The sequence below is a fragment of the Dendrobates tinctorius genome, unplaced genomic scaffold (assembly GCF_039654945.1).
Source record: "Dendrobates tinctorius isolate UK_male_01 unplaced genomic scaffold, ASM3965494v1 ptg000038l, whole genome shotgun sequence".
Lineage (NCBI taxonomy): Eukaryota > Metazoa > Chordata > Amphibia > Anura > Dendrobatidae > Dendrobates > Dendrobates tinctorius.
In genome coordinates, this window is record NW_027361706.1 from 27,634,263 (window position 1) to 27,656,296 (window position 22,034).

The following is a 22,034-nucleotide window of genomic DNA, read 5'->3' on the forward strand; positions in this document are numbered from 1 at the left end:
TTATACAGATCTACCCAGCAGCAGGTTTACTAATCCTCTAATGATAAAAATCATCAGAACTACAGAAGCTTCTCAGTAAGTGACATATTGCTGGAATCAGGGTCTCTGTCTCTACAATATGCTGCTCTCAGATTAGGTGGCAAAGAACTGATGACAGAGTCCCTTTAAAGCCTACTATACTTGATGATTAGATTTTATATTGTCCATTGTATATTAGTGCAGTAATATATACATATTGTGCTTGCTCTGGAGGTTGCTATGGTAAAATCAACAAAGTAACACCTACATCCTGACATGTGACATCGCTACCATGGCAACCCGAGAGCAAGTATAAGGTTTACACAGCTGCAGCAGTTACTGAGATCGAAAGGAGACTAAACAATCTACAAGGAAGTGTAATGAGTAGCATTTTTAACAGTGTAACCCCTTAATGATACCAACTAGTAATAAATTACACACTAATGTTCTTTTAATACAGGAACAAATTTTATTTTTTTGAGAGAAAAATAGGTATTTTCCTGAACTTCTACCTTTTTATTTGAGCTGGCTTTTTCAGTGAGTGTAAGCTCAGAATTCTACTAACACCCCAAAAATACCTGTTCTGGAAATTGTGCCAGTGTGTGCCCCTTTTTGGGGACAATAATTATTTTGCTGAAATTAATATAGTTGGGGCTAAAAAATATTTTTGCCATTTGGTTTCATAAAATTTTTTTTTTTTGCTTTTACAGACTTTTTATTTCACTTTGATATAATGCGTAATCATAAAACAGCTGAGAGGGGCTTTAGAAGAGCTCACTTATGGTTTCTCAGTTAACTCATTGTGCAGCCAACAATAGACAGTGCAAAACAGAAGCAACGGAAGCGGTGAGATTATGACACACTCTTCCACAATATGTTATAATGGCTGATTCATGAAAAAAAAGTTCAAGGTGCCCTGGACGCCTTTATTGATGAATGTGTAATGTTACAGGTTGTGGGCCCTAGATTCTGTGCTCCAGGGGACTAGTCTGATTGCCGTATGTGGAGTCGGGAGGGAAGTTTTCCCCTAATATGGAACGTTTTTTTTGCCCTTCTCTGGATGAATGTCTCTGGATGACATTGATGGACTTTTAACTGGTCGTCTTTTAACCCATGAAACGTTAAGGCAAACTGTCCAACATTTTTAATGAAACCAAATTGTAAACATTTAGCCCTAAATAAATCTACTAATAGTTGTCTCCAAAAGGGGAAAACACCTTTTAATATTGGGCATGTGCTTAGACTGAAAATCAAGAAAAGGGAAGAGGTGAAGAAGAGAAAAGGGAGTTAGGGAAGTGGAGCATTGATTAGAGGAGTCCTATTAGTGATGTGCTGGCTACCAATCCTCTTACATTTAGCATGATTTATAATGGGGACCATGAACAAGGCTCATATCCGTAGAATAGTTCCCTAGGCCACTCAGCCCAGAATGTCTGTGGTTGTTGGGTGGTGATTGCTTAATAGTAGAAGAACTGAGAACTGCATATGCAATACTGGTGATTTAAAGGGAATCTGTCAGCAGGTTTTTGCTACTTCATCTGAGAGCAGCCTGATGAAGGTAAAGAGAAGCTGATTCCAACAATGTATCACTTAGATTACTGGGGTCAGCAGTTGTGACACAATCAGAGCTTTTAGATTTAGCATGAAGCAGAGCTGATAAAGCTAACCCTGCCCACATCACAGCTAACCCCACCCACACCCGCCTCTCTGTGTACAAAGTCCCGAGTGATCAATCCTTCACAGTTAGTAAACAACCGCCTGTGACACATCCCTGAATTCTGTGTTTCAGCCTTTATCTCCTGCTGCCTTCGGATTACATAGCAAAAACCTGCCGCCAGATTCCCTTTAAGAAGCTTTTCCATTTTCTGTGTGACGTGCTGTCATTAGCGGGGTGCTTTCTGCTCATTATAAGTTGGGGGGTTCCATGTTTGTTGCAGACTTCTGGTTTGCAGAAGCTTTGCCGCTTGGACAGAATAAAGAAAAGCAGCAATACCACGTATATATACATATATATATATGTTGTCTGGTAGCTCATGCTATTCCCTGTCTGAACAAAGAATTTCTCTCTGACAAATGCAGATATATATCTATATATATTTTTTTTTTATTATTTGTTAATCCTTTTGCAATTGGTGTTTTTAAAACACTAAATCAGGCCGCCGCACCACCAAGCTCCCCCCGATGCACCAACGACCTGACGCCGGCGGCGGTCAGGCTGCCCTCCCCTTCCTTATTGACGCAAGGGGAAAACCTAACAGAGGCAGCACCCACTGAGACACCCAGTGACAGACAAACGAAAGACGGCGAACCAGGGGAGACAGTGGACAGCAAATTACCCAAACAGTGTTTAGACAACGGAAAGGTAAATTCGGAGCGCCACGGACAGGCCCACTGTTTTTTTGTTGTTTTCTCCAGTATTTAGATGGCTAGTAACCTCTTCTCTCTGGGGTGGGAGGGCCGATTGCGTGGTATTGCTGCTTTGTTGTGGCTGTGCTTGCGTTTCTGCTGAATGTCTTCCTAGCTTGTTGGTGGTTTGTTTTGTTTTTTTTTCCTTTATGTGTCTCCATTTCCTAGATCTCATCTAACATAGAACCATACCGAAACTGTCCACTCTCTAACCACAGATAGCCTACGACTGCCTGGTGTCAGCAACAGCCACCAAAAAAAAAAAAGCCTTTTTTTTTCTTCACTGGGTTTCAGCACTTCTACATTATTCTACTTAATAATGACAATATTTGTAGTCTAGGACGTCTGAAAGAAAAGCTAACGTTTTCTCCATTCTAGTCGACGCCTAAGTCTGGCAAGAACAGCTCTAAGAAGGAAGGAGGCAAGAGGAAGATTAACATGAGCGGTTACATCCTTTTCAGTAGTGAAATGAGGGCGGTTATAAAAGCCCAACATCCAGACTACTCTTTCGGAGAACTTAGCAGATTGGTAGGAACAGAGTGGAGGAACCTCGAGGCAACGAAGAAGGCGGATTACGAAGGTAAAATACAGAACTCTGGCTGCAAGCGGGATTCATTTTCGGTAAAAGGCATGCAAAAAATGTAAAGTAAAGTGGGTCCCGCCAATTGGACCTGCATCTTTCCCGAAATCTGAGCCCTGACGCATAACACCGTCGGTGGAGAGGTAGTCGCCATTGCCTGTTTGTTAAGCAATCCCTGCATGTTTTGCGGCTGTGGAACAGGGAACTCGAACATATTATTCGAGCCCACCGAAGACACTTGGTTAGCACACGAGCATGCTCTGATAACACCATATACGAGCGTGCTCGGATAACACCTTTTCCGAGCACATTCGCTCATCACTATTGGATATAGCAATCCTAAAAATCAACATTGACCCTTTAACGAACCTTGCCACATGATTTGGGATAAGAAGCCGAACCAGACACTCCATTTGCAGAGACGGGTTTTTCGGGTTGTTTGCCCTTCATCAGTGCTTTGGAGAGTGCCAAGTAGGTAGACTTACTTGACATGCAATGCTCCTCTGGCCCAACTTTGTGCCTTTCTCAAGGAGAAATTTTCTTAATACAACTTGCCAGAGGCCTCTCATCCAGCCATACCAGCACTTCTGCTTTTGCACTGATGATGTGTAAACACCCTGAAATACGTATCCGGAAATGGAGTGTTTGGTTTGGCTTCTTATTAAAAGTCATGTGGCAAGGAACGTTAGTCTGAGATTTTTTTTTTTGTAGCACGTGAATGAGTGAGATTTGTTAATATCAAATCTACTTTGTTGGTTTTGTTATATCTGGACTTTTCACGCCACAAATCAGGATGGAAAATCTGCGGAGCCCAAAGCCTTATGTAGGTGCCCTATGATGTTCTATTGGGTGTTGCTTGTATTAAAGGGATTTTTCCCTATAAGCGTTCTGTACACCATCGGCGTGCCTATGTTTAAAGATAATATAAAGATACAATACTCTCCCTCCCCAGCGTATGTCACTGTTTTTTCTTTTTATGACCGGCTGCATTGGTGACTTCACATCAACAGTTCTGCAGCCAATCACTGATTTTCTGTAAATGCTGCAAGATCATAGTTGAAGTTGCTCAACATTGAAGGTTGTCCCAAACACGTTAGAGCCCCGTTTTCTGGATCAGATGGACAACTGATGACCTGAAAATTCTCACCTGTCCCATGGCCCCTTTAAGTAGGCTTAATACTATGGGCTCAAAATAAGCAGGCCTTCTGATGAATTTGGCGCACCTTTCCGCTGCCATGGACTGGAATACATTTACGTTGTAAGTTACCTCTACTTTGTGGCGTAAGTTTCGGTAATTTGTTTTGGTCGTGATCGACCATTCCCCTTTATACTGAGCTTTACCCTCTTTTCAGAAAGTTGGCGGAACTTCAGTAAAAATGGAAAGGTTGCAAAGTAATTCTATAGCTACAATTGAGCAAAAAAAAACAACTGACTTTTCAAACTTCGGGTCTCAGCCTTTATACGATGAGGGGCTTTCCTAGGATGACTTTTCTTTAGGACGCGTGTAGGTCTAACCCTAGGGCTCCTGAAGATTAGCACAAGATCCTCGTTATGGGGTACACAAACATAGCAGGACACTTTTGTCTCAGGACCTAGGACATAAACATCATTAATTTGTTTTTCACAGAACGAGCTGCCAAAGTTGCTGAGCAGCAAGAAAGGGAGCGAGCGGCGCAGCAGCAACAGCAGCAGCAGCAGCAGCAGAACTCTTCTCCCAGAGCGGGCACTCCTGTGGGAGCCCTGATGGGAGTTGTACCTCCGCCAACACCCATGGGCATGCTGAACCCACAGATGACACCGACTTCAGGTAAACTCTCCATGAGCATGTGTAGTGATAGACGTACATGGCTTTATTTGCACTGTATGCAAAAAAACAAGACACCATTAAAGGGGTCATTTAGGATTAGAAAAACTTTGCAGCTCTCATCCAAAAACAGCCCTACACCTATGTATATGTAGCCTGACATTGCAGCTCAGCTTTTTTTGTAAGTCATTGTTCCTGAGCTGCAATACCACCTGAAGTCTGTTGGCATGTTTGGCGCTGTTTTTGGAAGAAGACATTCACGTTTTTCTAATCTTCAACAACCCCTTTAAGGTATGACTAAAATATCAGTGTTGCAGTCCTTTATTGGGTTGTCTTACTTGTTTGCATCTACAGTGCCTTGCGAAAGTATTTGGCCCTCTGGAATATTTCAACCTTTTCCCACATATCATGCTTCAAACATAAAGACACCAAATGTCAATTTTTGGTGAAGAATCAACAACAAGTGGAACACAGTTGTGAAGTTGAACGAAATGTAATGGTTATTTTAAATTTTTGTGGAAATTCAAAAACTGAAAAGTGGGGTGTGCAATATTATTCGGCCCCTTTAACTTAATACTTTGTTGCGCCACCTTTTGCTGCGATTACAGCTGTAAGTCGCTTGGGGTATGTCTCTATCAGTTTTGTACATCGAGAGACTGAAATTCTTGCCCATTCTTCCTTGGCAAACAGCTCGAGCTCAGTGAGGTTTGATGGAGATCGTTTGTGAACAGCAATTTTCAGCTCTTTCCACAGATTATCGATTGGATTCAGGTCTGGACTTTGACTTGGCCATTCTAACACCAGGATACGTTTATTTGTGAACCATTCCATTGTAGATTTTGCTTTATGTTTGGGATCATTGTCTTGTTGGAAGTCTCAGGTTTTTTGCAGACTCCAACAGGTTTTGAGGTATTCGCCAACTAGAATGGTCCTGTATTTGGCTCCATCCATCTTCCCATCAATTTTAACCATCTTCCCTGCCCTGCTAAAGAAAAGCAGGCCCAAACCATGATGCTGCCACCACCATGTTTGACAGTGTGGATGGTGTGTTCAGGGTGATGAGCTGTGTTGTCTTTACGCCAAACATATCATTTGGCGTTGTTGCCAAAAAGTTTGATTTTGGTTTAATCTGACCATAGCACCTTCTTCCACGTTTGGTGTGTCTCCCAGGTGGCTTGTTGCTAACTTTAAACATCACTTTTTATGGATATCTTTGAGAAATGGGAGAAATGGCTTTCTTCTTGCCACTCTTCCATAATGGCCAGATTTGTGCAGTGTACAACTGATTGTTGTCCTATGGACAGACTGTCCCACCTCAGCTGTAGATCTCTGCAGTTCATCCAGAGTGATCATGGGCCTCTTGGCTGCATCTCTGATCAGTCTTCTCCTTGTTTGAGATGAAAGTTTAGAGGGACGACCGCGTCTTGGTAGATTTGCAGTGGTATGATACTCCTTCCATTTCAATATGATCGCTTGCACAGTGCTCCTTGGGATGTTTAAAGTTTTGGAAATCATTTTGTATTCAAATCCGTCTTTAAACTTCTCCACAACAGTATCACGGACCTGCCTGTTGTGTTCCTTGGTCTTCATGATGCTCTCTGTGCTTCAAACAGAACCCTGAGACTCTCACAGCGCAGGTGCATTTATACGGAGACTTGATTACACACAGGTGGATTATATTTATCATTATTAGTCATTTAGGACAACATTGGATCATTCAGAGATCCACAATGAACTTCTGGAGTGAGTTTGCTGCACTGAAAGTAAAGTGGCCGAATAATATTGCACGCCCCACTTTTTAGTTTTTGAATTTCCACAAAAAATTAAAATAATCAATAAACTTTGTTAAACTTCATAATTGTGTCCCACTTGTTGATTCTTCACCAGAAATTTACATTTGGTATCTTTATGTTTGAAGCATGATATGTGGGAAAAGGTTGAAATGTTCCAGGGGGCGGAATACTTTCGCAAGGCACTGTATGTCAGCCCCCTGTATTCCTTGATTGACAGCTCTGGGTTTACAGGGGCCAGAGGATAGTTGGGGAAAAACAAGTAGGTGGGACGGTGCACTGACCCGTTTGGTCACACGAAGGGTGCACCAAGTGCCAGTGCTTGGTTTGAAAAGTCATTCTGTGCCGACCGACTCCTTTTAAAGGCAGTCGGGCAGCAGATTTTTGTTATATAATCTGAGAGCATAAGATGTAGGAGCAGAGATCCTGATTCCAGGGATGCATCACTACTGGGATGTTTTATACAATCAATGTTTTATCAGCAGGAGATTATCATTTCAGGACTAGTTATCTCCTGCTCCTTAGTCAACTGCTGTGTATAACCCCAGCCACACCACTGATTATCAGCCTTCTGCCTATGCACAGTGTACACAAAAGCTGCCAATCAGTGGTGTGGGTGGGGTTATACAGAGCTCAGCATTCAGAGAAAAGCTAGATCTGCAGCAGATAAAACAGTGATTGTGTCAAAATGACAGCAAGCAGCCCAGTAAGTGACACATCACTGGAATAAGGGTCTCTTTCCCTACAGCTTGCTGTTTTCTGATTACATAGCAAAAACTCGGTGACAGAATCCGGTCAAGCATGGAATTTCTTTGCTTTCCGGTTGCAGTGTCACTACTTGTGTTGGCAGTAATTGCTGCTGTCTTATGATTGAATATATTGTAAAATGGGATTAGATATTTCCTTAGCAATCTGCAGTAAAGTCTCCGTTATGGCAGAAAGAAACCAATGGTCTTGCACTGAAGCCATTGCCTACAGATAGATGCAGATGTCACACTGCCACATTAAGGGAAGAAAGGAAATCACATTTTGATTGATTAAAAAGTAACTAATGTGGATCTGTCACCAGATGTCACAATACAAACTGAATATACTATTTACATAGATCTTTGACTTGTTGAAACTGTTGTACTTACTTTGAAAATGCATGTCAGTGTGGCTGATTGTTTGTCAAAGGGTAAATCCCATTTCCGTCCACCTGGTCTGATTGTCGGCTTCTCAGTGTTCCTTCCTACTGCTGAGATCTCACTCTGCTTAGTAAACACTGTATTTCTTAGTCAGGATGTGTGGTAAGTACACCTGCTTCATCAAGTTTAATAGAGTTGGTGTATAATGTGTGCCTTTTGTATTGTGAAATCTGTTGATTGATCCGCTTTGTGACTAAAGTACATATTGGAGTTACATTTTTCTTCCATCTTTGTTGTAGATTTTTATCTTTCAGAAGACAGATTCTATGGGTTTTTTTTTTTGTTTTTTACAGTTTACATATTGGTTAAAGGAAATCTATAATTCGGGGGCATACAATGAGTGCAGGAGCACACTGGGCGCCAAGATATATGCAAACATTTAATATATGAAATATAAACTGCATTACTGCCCTATAGAGTACTTGTTCTGCTAGGAGAGGGTTGAGCATTTTGTTTGACAGTCTGTTAAAGAGGAATATAAAGATAGGAGGAGCAAAGTAATCTTCCTATATAGATTTAAAGGGAACCTGTCAGCTTGAATAAGGCTGTTAACCTGCACATAGTGCCCAGCCGCTGTACTGAAAGTGTGGCACCCTGGAGAAAATGAACATTATTTTTCCCAGGAGCCGCCGGCTTTCAGTCATTTGCGTATGCCGACGTAGCTACAGTTATCACTCACTGTACTGTGAGCGGCCGCTGTAAGCATGCCCTGGTACTCTGACAGACAGCTCCGACCTGATGTACTGCTGAGCCGGCTGTCAGTCAGCGCTGGGCACCTCTTGCAGTATAGTGAGCGATATCTGTCGCCACACCGGCATACGCGCATGACTGAAAGCCGGCGGCTTCTGGGAGAAATAAAGTTCATTTTCTCCAGTGTGACGCACTTTCAGTACAGCAACCATGCACCTACATAATGTTATTAACCTGCGGATTAACTTTATAACTGCAGATTAATAGCATTATCCGACTTGACAGATTCCCTTTAACACCATCCCTGTGATTCAGGTCAGACTTCGATCACCGCAGGGTTAGGGTTAGCTGCCTGGATGGTCTTGGCCCAATATAAATGGTTTTCATTGGCGTTGTGAACAACAATCCGAATTTTATAAGTTGGAGGAGTTCCAGATTCAGAACTTGCCCCCTAAGACCAATCTGTAGAAACGAAGCGAGTGTTTTGGGACACGACAATTTTGGTGTTTTGTTTTTTTTGGAGACCCTGCTTCTTTATCTTCCGATTTCATCCCTCTTAATATATTTGAGTCATTGGTTCCTATGGAGCGTTCTTAGCACATGAAATAATTCCCATCCTCTCATCATGTAGCTATTAACGTCACTTGTTTTGATTTTTGATGGTAAAATGCTAACTTCTATATTTATTTTTTTTGTATGTTCACAACATTAATATCACAAAACTAACGCCATTTTTATTTAATTTCATGGTAGTGCACGTTTGTATTAATCCATTATACCGCATGATATTGATGCATGTTTGTTCTTCAAGGCATGATAGGGGGCTATCCGCCTGGCCTGCCACCCATGCCGGGCCCCGTTGATGGCATTGTTAGCATGGGCAGCATGCAGCCTCATCTTCATGGGGTGCTACCACCTCCCCACCTCCTTCCACCAGGTATACCAGGCATCTCGGGCATCCCGCTGCAGGGTAAGAACGTCATCGCCTCATTCACTCTCTTCCATTCCACCTCTCAGATGCTTGTGTGTGTGCAGGACCACCGCTAGCCACTTTATCGTGACCGCTTCACTAATCATTTTCGCTTTATTTTTGTAGTGTTCTCATGTTAAAATTTGGAGGGAAATGCATTTTATGTATTCATAGCCACGCACAGATATTAGTTCTTGGATGAGCAGACCACATTTAAAAGGCGACCCTTATGGCGCAGTTTGATTCACGAGACTCTTGTGCATGCAGACCACCAAGTGTACCATCAAACGCTTAGGATGTCTACTCCAGACGGTTCTTAAAATCCATAAAAGGTCTCCATGGGTACACTGTACCCACACGGCTACTTTAATTTACATTTTAGGGCCAACAGACTCCCGTTAATTCGATCTTGACTTTTAGAAGGAAACCTCATTTTCTACTTCCCAAAATTGTATGGATTTTTGACGTGTAAGTCGATGTAAACCAAAGTCAGACCAGGTATTGCAGTACAAGCGCACATCTGTGTTACACGGGTGTAAGTGAGACTGGCCGAAAACTCGGTCACCTCTCCCGCTTTACAACCCCATGTAACCTCTTGTAACCCCATGTTCCATAGGTGGAGAAACTTTGGTTTACATCATACACTTCTGAAAAGGCAAGATGGTATTAAAGGGGGAGTCTGTCACCCCCAGAATGTATATTAACCTAGATGTGATATCGGGGACTTACACACACCCTCAATTTGCATTTTGTGGACTTTCTTCTCCATTCATCGCCCTGAATAATCGATTGTATCACAAGGTGCTAATTCATTAGAAATGGTTTTAGTTTTTGGTAGAACCATAAGTGATTGCCTGGAAAATGTTTCCATCCCTGGAGAACATTCAACGCCTTCTCACAGAAGCTTGATGTATGGGCGGGTAACACATTGTTCAGTAATTATCCAGGGCCAACATTTGGCTTAGATGCATTTACTTAATCGAGAAGCATCAGAAAGCAATCTGTCTCCTCATTTGTTAAGAGTAAAATGTCTAGCGCTGTGGAGTCAGTCGGAGTCGGTGCTCATTTTGGTGGAGTCGGTATAAAATGGACCGACTCCAATAATAAATTGGGTACAGTAATTCAATGCAAAATGTGCTGAATATTTTTTCATAGGAATTTGGGAAAGTTATGAAATGTCCTATAAATGGCTGTTCTATTCCTGATCTAAGGCTACATTCACACACAGCGTTTTTGCTGCGTTTTTTGAGGATAAGTTTTTCAGCTGCAAAAGTAGATCAGCTTTTTAAAAAAAACCACATCACCTGAAAGGTTTTTGAGCTGATAGATAATGTTTTCAATAGCAAAAGCAGATTAGAAAAGCACCACACAAACTGACATGCTCATTCAGCCCAAAAACGGATCCTCACAAAACAGTGTGTCTGAATGTCATATCTTGAAACCCATTGACTTTGCTGGGATGCCCAGAGTCACTTCCTTTGTACTGCAAAAAACAGATCCGCAAAAACGCTGTGTGTGAATCATGGCTGTAGTCAGCGAGGGGCAGGGGGGGCAGCTGCCCCCCTAGAAGCAGGGGCACGCACCTATCAAAACTCGTATGCTGCAGTGCTTCCATCCTGCACCGGCTCCAGACTGCAGAGGGCAATCTCCCCTCCTCTGTCCTGTCTTCTGCCGTCTTCACCAGAGAGAGGAGGGGGAGGGGTGCCTGCCCTGCACAGGATCCGATTCCTGGGCCCCGAGCTGGAGAAAGTTATGCACACGCTGCAGCTGGCAATAAGATAGTCTGCAAGAGGGACATGCTGGAAATCTGATTGTAAAAGTGAGGAAATTAGTTATCGCCGCCAGAACCCCTAAAATTGATTCCATCTTGAAGAGACGTGCTGGGAAAGGGGCAATTGTCGATCAAGCCACTCAGTGAGGCTGCACTTATTTAATGATTGAGCGATTGCTTGAACTAAAACCTTTTCTTATAGATATGGCGAACCCTCAGGTAACCCTAAATGAAGGTCAATGGACACAGGTGGCTGAATTGAAGGAATTGCTTAATCACCCATTTACCGTGACTAAAAAATTACAAGCTGAGGATTTATCTCCTGGCATTTTCATAAGGGAGTGGAAGAACTTGCTATTTTGCCTGTCCCAAAGAGGAGGTTTAATCGCAGATTGCATTTCTGCTTCAATGAAACGGAGAGAGACACAGCTATTGGAAAATAAAATTTTTCTGGCAGCTGTTTATGTGGACCCAAGTCATCGTATACTGCTTGATGATCAACAGCTTACTAAAGGAAAAGAAGCTCTGACTGAGGTAGCAGTTAGGATGAGTGGCCTACAGGAGGACTGCCAGGCACAAGAGGACTTGGGTCCTGACAGTGCTACTGCTGCCATATCTTCATCCTCATCAGATGAGGAGTTTGACTTTGACAAGTATTTGGATGACATGGAGCAGGCACAGCGTTGCCGCAAGGAAAAAGATTTCACTCCGTCTCCTATAGCAAGCAGATTAACCATATTTCAGCAAAATGTTTCACTTGTTCTCAAAGAAATAGAAAAATTCAACCGTTCATCAAAACTGACTGCATGAGGCAATTCCTTTATACCCGGAAATTGTTAGAGATGTTGCCCATGTGGTTACGGCTTTGCCTCCAACCCATGTTAGTGTAGAGAGGTTGTTCTCTAGCCTAAATATTATTAGGTCAGATTTGAGGTCATCTATGAAGGAGGATCTGATGGAGGCAATTCTATTTCTTAGAACAAATTCATAGACAAAAAATTTTTGAGTATATAAACCAGTAAGGTCAAAAACTTCAATTATATTTTCAAGGAACCTTACAAAAATGTAGATGTAGAATATAAAAGCCAAACCTTTAAAAGTCTTGATGAAAGACAAAACAACCACACAAAAACACAAACAACCGTGTCACCTGCTGAACCCTACAAGGGGGTCCTGATATCAAACTGCCTAACAGCGGAGGTTGGCACCCAATACATAATCGAGATTGGCGCCCCCGCTCAACGACGGCTGTACCCTAAATCTCCTAGATGACCATGGATAAGTGCAGCATACGGTCATTCATTTAACCAGGAAAGACGTGTATAGGGGTTGCCAAAAAAGTAGTAGTTGGGTAGGCAACACTAGAAAAAGTGTAAAAACAGTGCAATTGACAAAGACAATAAAGTTACAAAACAAATGAGTACCTAACTATCTGTTCCCTTTAACTGTATACCTTTCTATCAGTGGAGGTTGGCACCCTACTGGTCAGTGGAATGGCGCCCCCACTCCACGATGGCTCACCCTCAATGCGCCCTGATATAACTGATAACAAAACATTAGGGTGACATAATATCTCTGGAAGGCATAATTCATAAAATCACAACTATCTACCTCCTGATGATCCTGTTAGGAGAAACGCGTTGAGGTTCAACATGTGTTGAAAATCTTTTATATTGTGATTTTTTTTTTTTTTAATAAATTATGCCTTCCAGAGGTGCCAACCTCCGCTGTTAGGCAGTTTGAGGTCAGGACCCCCTTGTAGGGTTCAGTAGGTGACACGGTTGTTTGTGTTTTTTGTGGTTGTTTTGTCTTTTATTAAGACTTTAATAAAGGTCTGGCTTTTATATTCTACATCTACATTTTTGTAAGGTTCCTTGAAAATATAACCAATTCATAGACTGCAGAAATGTTATTTAGTATGTTTTTGTTGAAAACTGATTTTTGCCACTTACATGGTTTATTACATACTGTTATATATATAATATATATATACACATACAATAAATATATATATATATAAATATATATATATATATAGTAATCAATATTACATAGCTTATTACATATTTACAATTTATTACAGTTCTAAAGTTGTATTCCAATAAATATATCTTATGTTCTATCTAAATATCTTGGTTATTGTATCATAAAAATGATTAAATGTCTGATGTTCACATTGTACTAGAATACATTTTTCACTTAAATATAAGCAATATATGTGGGAGTCGGTGTAAGGGAAATTGAGGAGTCGGAGTTTCAGGTTTGGCTGACCGACTCCACAGCCCTGGTAAAATCGGCCTTGTCACTTGTTTTGGGGAATGCCTGACCAGGGCTTAAGAAGCCACAGGATTCAAGGGAAACACTGGGGTAAAGAGTAAAGTTGCTACTTGCAGAGAGTTTTGCGATAGTCTCAACGTCGCTTGCAACTTGCAACCAGAAAGAAACATTGAAGTTGGAACAGTCTGTTTTTTACCCCAAAGTGCGGGCAACATAAGTTTTGCTCTGTTAGCCATGTTTCCAACCTGTCTTCCCTCCTGTGCCCTAAGAAAGAGATAGCGGGCAGCTGCCCTTGCAAGTGAAAGGCACAAGGCCCATCTCCTCTGCCTGTATAGAGGTAGATACAGTGCGATAGATAATAGCATAGGATAGGGATGGATGTGCCAGCTGATTATTACTAAAGGGTTGTGGTGCCCCCTGATAGACTTCTAGAAGGCTCCCCTAAGCTTAGATATGTGTTGGCTTTAATGGATCCCAAAGCTCATAGATAAGGAAATCTCCGGGCCCTAAGGCGAAAAACCACAAGTCCGGCATACAAAAACTGTATTCAAAAGTGCACATACCCTAAAAGCCAAAAAAAAAAAAAAAAAAACTTGGGAGGATCATTTTATGACCAATGAAACACAACAATTAATGGTCCAGCATCTCCATTTAGGTTTGTAAAGTCTGCACGGTACGACAGCAAGTCTACACGTTAGAAATATTTAAAGATGACCTTACACCAGGGGTAACACTATATATAATAGAGCAGGGGTGGGAAATTAGTTTTCCAAAGGGGCCAAATGAGAGACCGCCGTTATTGTGGAGGCCGAAACAATAGGCTGAAATTAATTCTAGTCAATGTTAATATTAACATATCAATTAGAATTTTATATTAATATTAACTGCAGCACTTAATATTGAGCAGAAGTAAGTATGCCTGACATTCCCCTATATACCGTAAGAGCCCCCCCACAGCCTCCTATATACCATATGAGCCCCCACATAGCCTCCTATGTACAGTATGAGCTCGCACACAGCCCCCTATATGCCATATGAGTCCACACACAGCCCCCTTTATACCTAAGAGCCCATACACCAACCCTACATACAGTATGAGCCCCCATAGCTTCCATAAATACACTGAGCCCCTGCATAGACTCTCATATACAGTATGAGCCCCACATAGCCTCTATATATTCACTGTGAGCCCCCACATAGCCTCTATATATACATACATATGAAAACAAACACTACATACTCGCCTCTCTCCTGTTCCCCCGGCGCTCTGCCTCTGCTCCTGTCTCCGGTGCACTGACTTTCCGCAGTGAACAGCTGATGCAACAAAATTATGTCATCATGTCAATTGTCTCACTCTGATTGGTGGAAGAAGGAGCTGGCGGCTCGTTCTCCACCAATGTATTCATTGCTGTCTGCATCATGAGGATGCAGATAGCGGTAAAGGCAGCAGATGAATAGCGGGCGGGGGGTGGGCATGGTGCAGCCCATTGGCCACAGTTTCAGCCTTACGGCTGTCTTGGTCTGCGGGGCAGACTGGAACAGACAGCGTGCCGGGTGTGACCCGCAGTTTGCCCACCCCTGCCTCATACCTTAGGTGGTCGATGGCCAACTGCTCGTTAAGGTTACAGATTTTCCTCCGGACACCATATATCTGCACACTTGTAATGCGTGCATGTGTTCTTAAATGGGGAGAGAAGCAGAAGGCAATGTCAGCCCCCTCTGGTCGAAGGTTACCTACTGCATGTACAGGAGGTTCGGGCATGTTGCAATCCAACATGCACAATCCTTCTGTTGTTGAGTGATACTTCAGGATAACCCGTGCAGGCTAGATAGTCGTCAGGTCCCACTTGTGAGTTCAGAAAGTTTTGTTGTTTTTTTTTAAAGGGAATGTGTTGTGATTTTTATATTGATTTATATAATCAATTATTTTGAATACAAAATTAAATGTACTGTTTTAACATTTTATTATCTATTCATTTTCCCTGCAGCCACTTGAGGCTGCCAGATTTTTTTTTTTTTTGCTGATGTGTAAGTGTCTGAGCAAAACACTTGAACACTCCAAATACGGCAGCCCTGGGCATAGGAGACTACGGTCGGTGTCCAACCACATCTCATGCACTGTGACTGCCTCCTGTGAACTGGCCGGTCCTGTTGGTGTAGTCTAGAACGGTGCTCTGAGCTACATCTTCCCCCTGGCACCGCTCACAGTGTTTAGCGCAAGTGGTGACATGAGGTTTCCGGGATGCGTGGAGTGGTGAGCTGAGCAACGTGGCAGCCTGACATTGTACTACTATTGGGCTACAGAGATGTTCTCAAAGCTAGCAGAAGTCATTGCTGCAGTACTGCTCTCAGCGGTGAGACCAGGACTACAGAGGTGACATCTTCCAGCGGTGAGAACAGCTCGATAGCATGACATTAATATTACAATGTCAGGCTGCTGACCTGTGCTGACTGCCACTGTTACTCTGCAGTGTTCAGAGCACCGCAGTGTAATCCTCAAGCTGGTGTGCTCTGAGATGTCAGCGTCAGATTCATTCAGATGTCCCTGTGTTACAGAGATCTGAAGGAGGCATATCACATAATGGGCATTAGATAATGCCCATTATGTGTGATACAATCCTCAGAGCCACATAGCCAATGCCCATTGTGTGCGATACAGCCTGCAAAGCATGCATTTAAACCCATAATGTGTGATACAACCCGCAGAGTTGTGCTTGATACTCCGCGTATCTTACCCCGGCACGTGATACACTCTGCGTATCTTACCCCAAGGCGTGATACACTTTGTGTATCTTACCTCAGCACGTGATGGGCTCTGCGCGCCTTACCACTGTGCGTGATGGGCTGTGCGCGCCTTACCCAAGCGCATGATACACTCTGCATATCTTACCCCGGCGCATGATGCGCTCTGCACACCTTAACCTGGCGCGTAATGCGCTTTGCGCGCATTACCCCGGCGCAAGATGCACTCTGCGCGCCTTACGCAGGCGAGTGATGCGCTATGCGTGTCTTACGCTGGCGCGTGATGTGCTCTGCGTGCCTCACCCTGGCACGTGATGCGCACTGCGCGCCTTACCCTGGCAGGTGATGAGCTCTGTGCGCCTTACCCCAGTCATTATGCGACTCGTTATGCGAACTAGCAGTACACTAGATTTTCATGGCAAATTTCAGCAGCTGTTCCCCCTAGTGCTTAAAGGTGGAAAATATCAAAACTTTTTACATTTTCCATATTTTATTCCAATAAAAAGGGTGGGTTTTTTTTTTTTACATTAAAAAAATAATAATCTACATTTCTTCAATTGTTGAAAAAAAAAAATTGTCACCTTCAGCTGGGCTTACACCAGTTGCTTTAAACGCTGCTAATCTGCAGCATGTTTGCCGATGTGGCAGTCATTTCATAGCCTGTTTACACAGGATGAGCAAACTACAGATTAGCAAAAATCAATTGGTAATAGATCAGTGCAAATAGGCTGCCATTGTTCTTGATGGTCTGTGAACCAAGCCAAAAGATCATTTCACCCGACGAACAAGCATTTTGCTTGTTCATTGAGTGATCGGCAGCCTTTTAACACTGCAGGATGATCCGGGACTGAACGTCACTAGGATTGCTCGTTTCCCAAGCATTATGCAATGTGAATGCTCCTTTAGCTGCTCTGTGGGAGCCGGTTAGCGAGGATTACTGGCTGTAGGAAGCAGTTTATATGACCAGCCCAGGAAGGTTGACAGTATCTTCTCCATAGGTTGCTGGAGAAAGTAGTATAAAAACATTATAACTCCTGTGAATGTTACATGGAGGGAATTGTAGCCATCTGTTTTTGTATCTTGTGATACTTTTGCTCATTGTACTTAGAGTAAAAATGCACTGTGATTTGTAGATATTTTATTTTTTTTTTTTTTTATGGAGAAAAAAACATCACCACAAAGTTCCGACAGGTTGGCACCTGAACAATCGACTATAGCTTTATAGCAAGACGTCTCAGAACCATTCCTGTATTACAGGAGGGACATAGCTACAGTCAAACAGTTCCCCGTCCAGCATGAAATCTTATAATGGAGCACAGTAGTAGCTCTTTTTTTTTTTTTTTTTTTTTAAAGGAATCTTTCAGAATGATCCAGCCCCCCAAAGTTTCATATGGTCACGTTCCACTCTGATAATGTCATCCACATCTTTACTGATGCAATCTGTTGGGTTCTGACTGAAAAATTGCTGTTTTAATTCATGTAGGCTTAAGTGCTCTGGGTGTGATCAGAGCTCTTAACAAGCCTCTGCCTCCCAGGCTTTATTTACCGGCCAGCCCCACCTTCCTCTACTTGACTGACAGCTCAGTAGCCTGACTACAGCCAGTGACCTGTTAGGTCGGGATGGGCTGGGAGTAGAGCCTGTGAGGCAGAGGCTCAGGAAGTGCTCTGACACAACTAGAGCACTTAAGCCTTATTAACATATGGATTATAAAAGAGATTTATTAAAAAAAGTAAACATGTGGATGACATTATCTTTTATCGAGCTACATGTCCATACAAACTGCTTTGGGGTGGGGTCGCCTTGGCGGATTTCCTTTTAAAGCCTTTTTGAATGCCTTAAAGGGAATCCGCCAAAGCGACCCTCTCTAAAGCAGTTTGCCCTTTGTAGTTACACCTATGCAAAGCATGATTATATTGGACTTCGTAACTATAGGGTTAATTCATTCTCTGTATATTCATTCCAAACACAGGAGTCCTGGCACAAGGTGTATCTACCATGGTTGGATCACCGGCAGCGGGAAACAACCCTTACAATCAGCAGGTAAGTCTGGAATCTGGATGTGCCACTGTGTTATAAAGCCCCCCAAATACAGTAGAGGGACAAATGTATTGGGACACGCTGCTTAATCACTGAATGGAGATTTCCATTTACAAAGGTGTGTAAAATGCAGCCCTCCCGCCACGCCGTCTGCCTTTACTAACATGTGGCAGAACGGCCGGTGGTGCAGAGCTCACTGATACTAACACGCTCCTGTAATAGGAGGCACAAGTCCGTTCATCACATTTCTTCGCCCTAAGTATCCCTCCATCACCTGTGAGTAATATTATTGGGATGTGAAAGGAACTGCAGTAGCTCAGCCACAAAGTGGAGACCCCGTAACGTTACAAAGCAGGGTCGCAGGGGGCAGAAAAGTCACCAACGCTCTGCTGTCTCATAACTATACAGTCCACACCTCCTCTAATATTCATATAGGCACAAAAAACTCTGCCCCCACCTGGAGCTTCATGACCGAGCAGCTGCACATGCAGCCTTACCATCACCAAGCACAATGCCGAGCATCGGATGGAGTGGTGTAAAGCTGTCACCATTGGACTCTGGAGGAAACATGTTCTGGGCAGTGACAGATCACACTTCTCTAGCTGGCTTTTGTTGGAGGAGTCTGGGTTTGGCGAATGAGAGATCGTTACCCGCCTGACTGCATTGTGCGCGCTGTAACATTTGATGGAGGAGGGATAATGAGGTTGTTTTTCAGGTGTCGGTCTCAGCTCATTAGTTCCAGTAAAGGGAAATCATGCTTCATCAAACTAGACATTTTCGATAATTGTAGCTTTCATCTTTGTAGGAACAGTTTAGTCTTTGTATGAATAGCAGACTGGAGGGCACCACTGCACGGGATCACCAATTACATGCTGAAAACTGTATGACTAGAACAAGGAAAAGGAGCATGTATATATAAGGGATCACAGGACAAAAATGCCAAAAAAACTCCTTTATTTTAACACCAACACACTAGAAAGACATTAAAAACATTTAAAATTGCAAAAATGCAATAATGGAAATCCAAAAACCCACAATAGGGTTGAAAAACCCCTGCCAAAAACCCACAGACTGCCCCTGATGAAGCCAGGCTCTCTGGCGTAACGCGTCTGGCATCTCTGTGCCCCTGCCTCCCCCACTCCTCCCATTCCTTTCTGCAGGAGCGCTCCATGCTATTTTATCTGATGTGGGTTTACACGTCTATGGCTCAGGTTGTATGTGGTGCTCTGCTTCCCCTCATTTTGGGGTCCTATCTTACATTTATTTATTAGCAGTATGTACCCTGACCTTTTTGCCATACAGCGCTGGCAGATCATGGGTTGTTGATTTTGGGAGTATGTGTTTTCTATGCATTAATTTGCTTAACAATTAGAATCATAGAATCATAGAATCGTAGAGTTGGAAGGGACCTCCTGGGCCATCTGGTCCAACCCCCTGCTCAAAGCAGGATTCGCTAAATCATCCCAGTCAGATGTCTGTCCAGCCTCTGTTTGAAGACTTCCATTGAAGGAGAACTCACCACTTCTCGTGGCAGCCTGTTCCACTCATTGATCACTCTAACTGTCAAAAAGTTTTTTCTAATATCTAATCTGTGTCTCTTCCCATTCAGTTTCATCCCATTGCTTCTAGTCTTTCCTTGTGCAAATGAGAATAAAGTTGATCCTTCTACAATGTGACAGCCCTTTAGATATTTGTAGACAGCTATTAAGTCTCCTCTCAGTCTTCTCTTTTGCAAACTAAACATTCCCAAATCCTGCAACCTTTCCTCATAAGACAGGGTTTGCAGACCGGTCACCATTCTGGTCGCTCTTTTCTGAACTTGCTCCAGTTTGTTGATGTCTTTTTTAAAATGTGGTGCCCAAAACTGGACACAATATTCCAGATGAGGTCTGACCAAAGAGGAGTAGAGGGAAATAATGACTTCACGTGATCTAGACTGTATGCTTCTGTTAATACATCCTAGAATTGCATTTGCCTTTTTTGCTGCTGCATCACACTGTTGACTCATATTCAGTCTGTGATCTATTAGTATACCCAAGTCTTTTTCACATGTGCTGTCACTTAGCCCTATTCCTCCCATTCTATATATGCTTTTTTCATTTTTATTGCCCAGATGTAGTACTTTGCATTTCTCCCTGTTAAAAACCATTCTGTTAGTTGCTGCCCACTTCTCCAGTTTATTTAAATCTTTTTGAATCCTCTCTCTCTCTTCTCTAGTATTAGCTATCCCTCCTAGCTTTGTGTCATCAGCAAATTTAATCAGTTTACCCTCAATTCCTTCATCTAAATCGTTGATAAAGATGTTGAACAATACAGGGCCCAGGACAGAGCCCTGTGGTACCCCACTTGAGACATTCTTCCAACTGGATGTGCAGCCATTTACGACCACTCTTTGGGTCCGATCACTAAGCCAGTTATGAATCCACCTAACAGTTGCCTTGTCCATTCCATACTTAGTCATTTTTTCAATAAGGATTGTATGAGAGACTTTGTCAAATGCTTTGCTGAAGTCAAGATATACTATATCTACAGCATTTCCTTGATCCACCCAATCAGTGATACCGTCATAGAAGGAAATTAAGTTAGTCTGACATGACTTATTAGTTAGAAACCCATGCTGACTCTGTTTAATCACTTCATTCTTATCCAGGTATTGACATACATGTTGTTTAATAATTTGTTCAAAGATCTTTCCTGGTATAGAAGTCAGACTCACCGGCCTATAGTTGCCTGGGTCCACCTTCTTCCCCTTTTTGAAGATAGGAACAACATTTGCTCTTCTCCAGTCTTCTGGCACTTCTCCTGTTCTCCAAGAATTTTCAAAGATTATGGAGAGGGGTTCAAAAATTTCTTCTGCTATCTCCTTCAGTACTCTGGGGTGTAATTCATCTGGACCTGGAGACTTGAATTCATTTAGGTTAGCTAAGTGTTTCCTCACTATCTTTCTGTTTATAGATATCCTGGATTCTTCTATTCCCTTAATAGGACAGTGAATAACAGTTGATGTTGCATTTCCTTTCTGAGAGAAAACAGATGCAAAATAGGAATTTAAAAGTTCAGCCTTCTCAACATCCTGTCTTACCATTTCATCATTTTCATCCTGTAAAAATCCTATAGCATCTTTGACTTTTCTTTTACTTTTGACATATCCCCAAAATCCTTTATTATTGCTTTTGACATCTCTTGCAAGCCTCAGTTCATTTTCAGCTTTAGCTAATCTGATTTGTGCCCTGCAGGTTCTGCAGACAGCATTATATTCTTCTTTAGATATGCCTCCCTCTTTCCATTTTATAAACATTTTTTTCTTTTTAGCATGTGCTTAAGTTCTGTGTTCATCCATCCTGGTTTCCTTAAATGCTTCCTATTCTTCCCTCTTTTCGGAATTGTTAACAACTGTGCTTTGAGAATTTCATTTTTCAAGATTTCCCATCCTTCCTGGACATTTTTGTCTTTAAGGATATCCAGCCATTGGATCCCTCCAATTCTCTTTCTGAATCCCTTAAAATCTGCCTTTCTGAAATCTAACCTTGACGTCTGAGTCTTCACAGGTCTTCCACCTCTAGTTATCCAAAATTCTAAAATAGCATGGTCGCTACCTCCTAGGGTCCCAGCCACTTTTACCTCCTCAACCATTTCCTCCCTGTTTATAAGGATTAGATCCAAGGTAGCAGTTCCCCTTGTTTTCTCCCCTACCTTTTGGAAGATAAAGTTGTCAGCAAGAGAGGATAAGAATTTCCTTGACCTGTTAGTTTTGCCTGAGA

The 22,034-nt window shown here is 42.5% G+C and overlaps 1 protein-coding gene across 8 annotated transcripts in view; it reads left to right on the forward strand.

The window, feature by feature from the left end:
* PBRM1 (polybromo 1) overlaps nucleotides 1-22,034 on the forward strand; it is a 142,830-nt gene that overhangs the window by 115,031 nt on the left and 5,765 nt on the right. For 3 of the 8 annotated variants that reach the window (XM_073574310.1, XM_073574309.1, XM_073574311.1), the window contains exons 25-29: nucleotides 2,174-2,380; nucleotides 2,803-3,004; nucleotides 4,632-4,811; nucleotides 9,287-9,445; nucleotides 18,206-18,276. In XM_073574310.1, the coding sequence (XP_073430411.1) occupies nucleotides 2,174-2,380; nucleotides 2,803-3,004; nucleotides 4,632-4,811; nucleotides 9,287-9,445; nucleotides 18,206-18,276 (819 nt within the window). The remainder of the gene's footprint in view (nucleotides 1-2,173; nucleotides 2,381-2,802; nucleotides 3,005-4,631; nucleotides 4,812-9,286; nucleotides 9,446-18,205; nucleotides 18,277-22,034) is intronic. The other 5 variants (XM_073574313.1, XM_073574314.1, XM_073574315.1 and 2 more) reach the window with 3 other exon arrangements.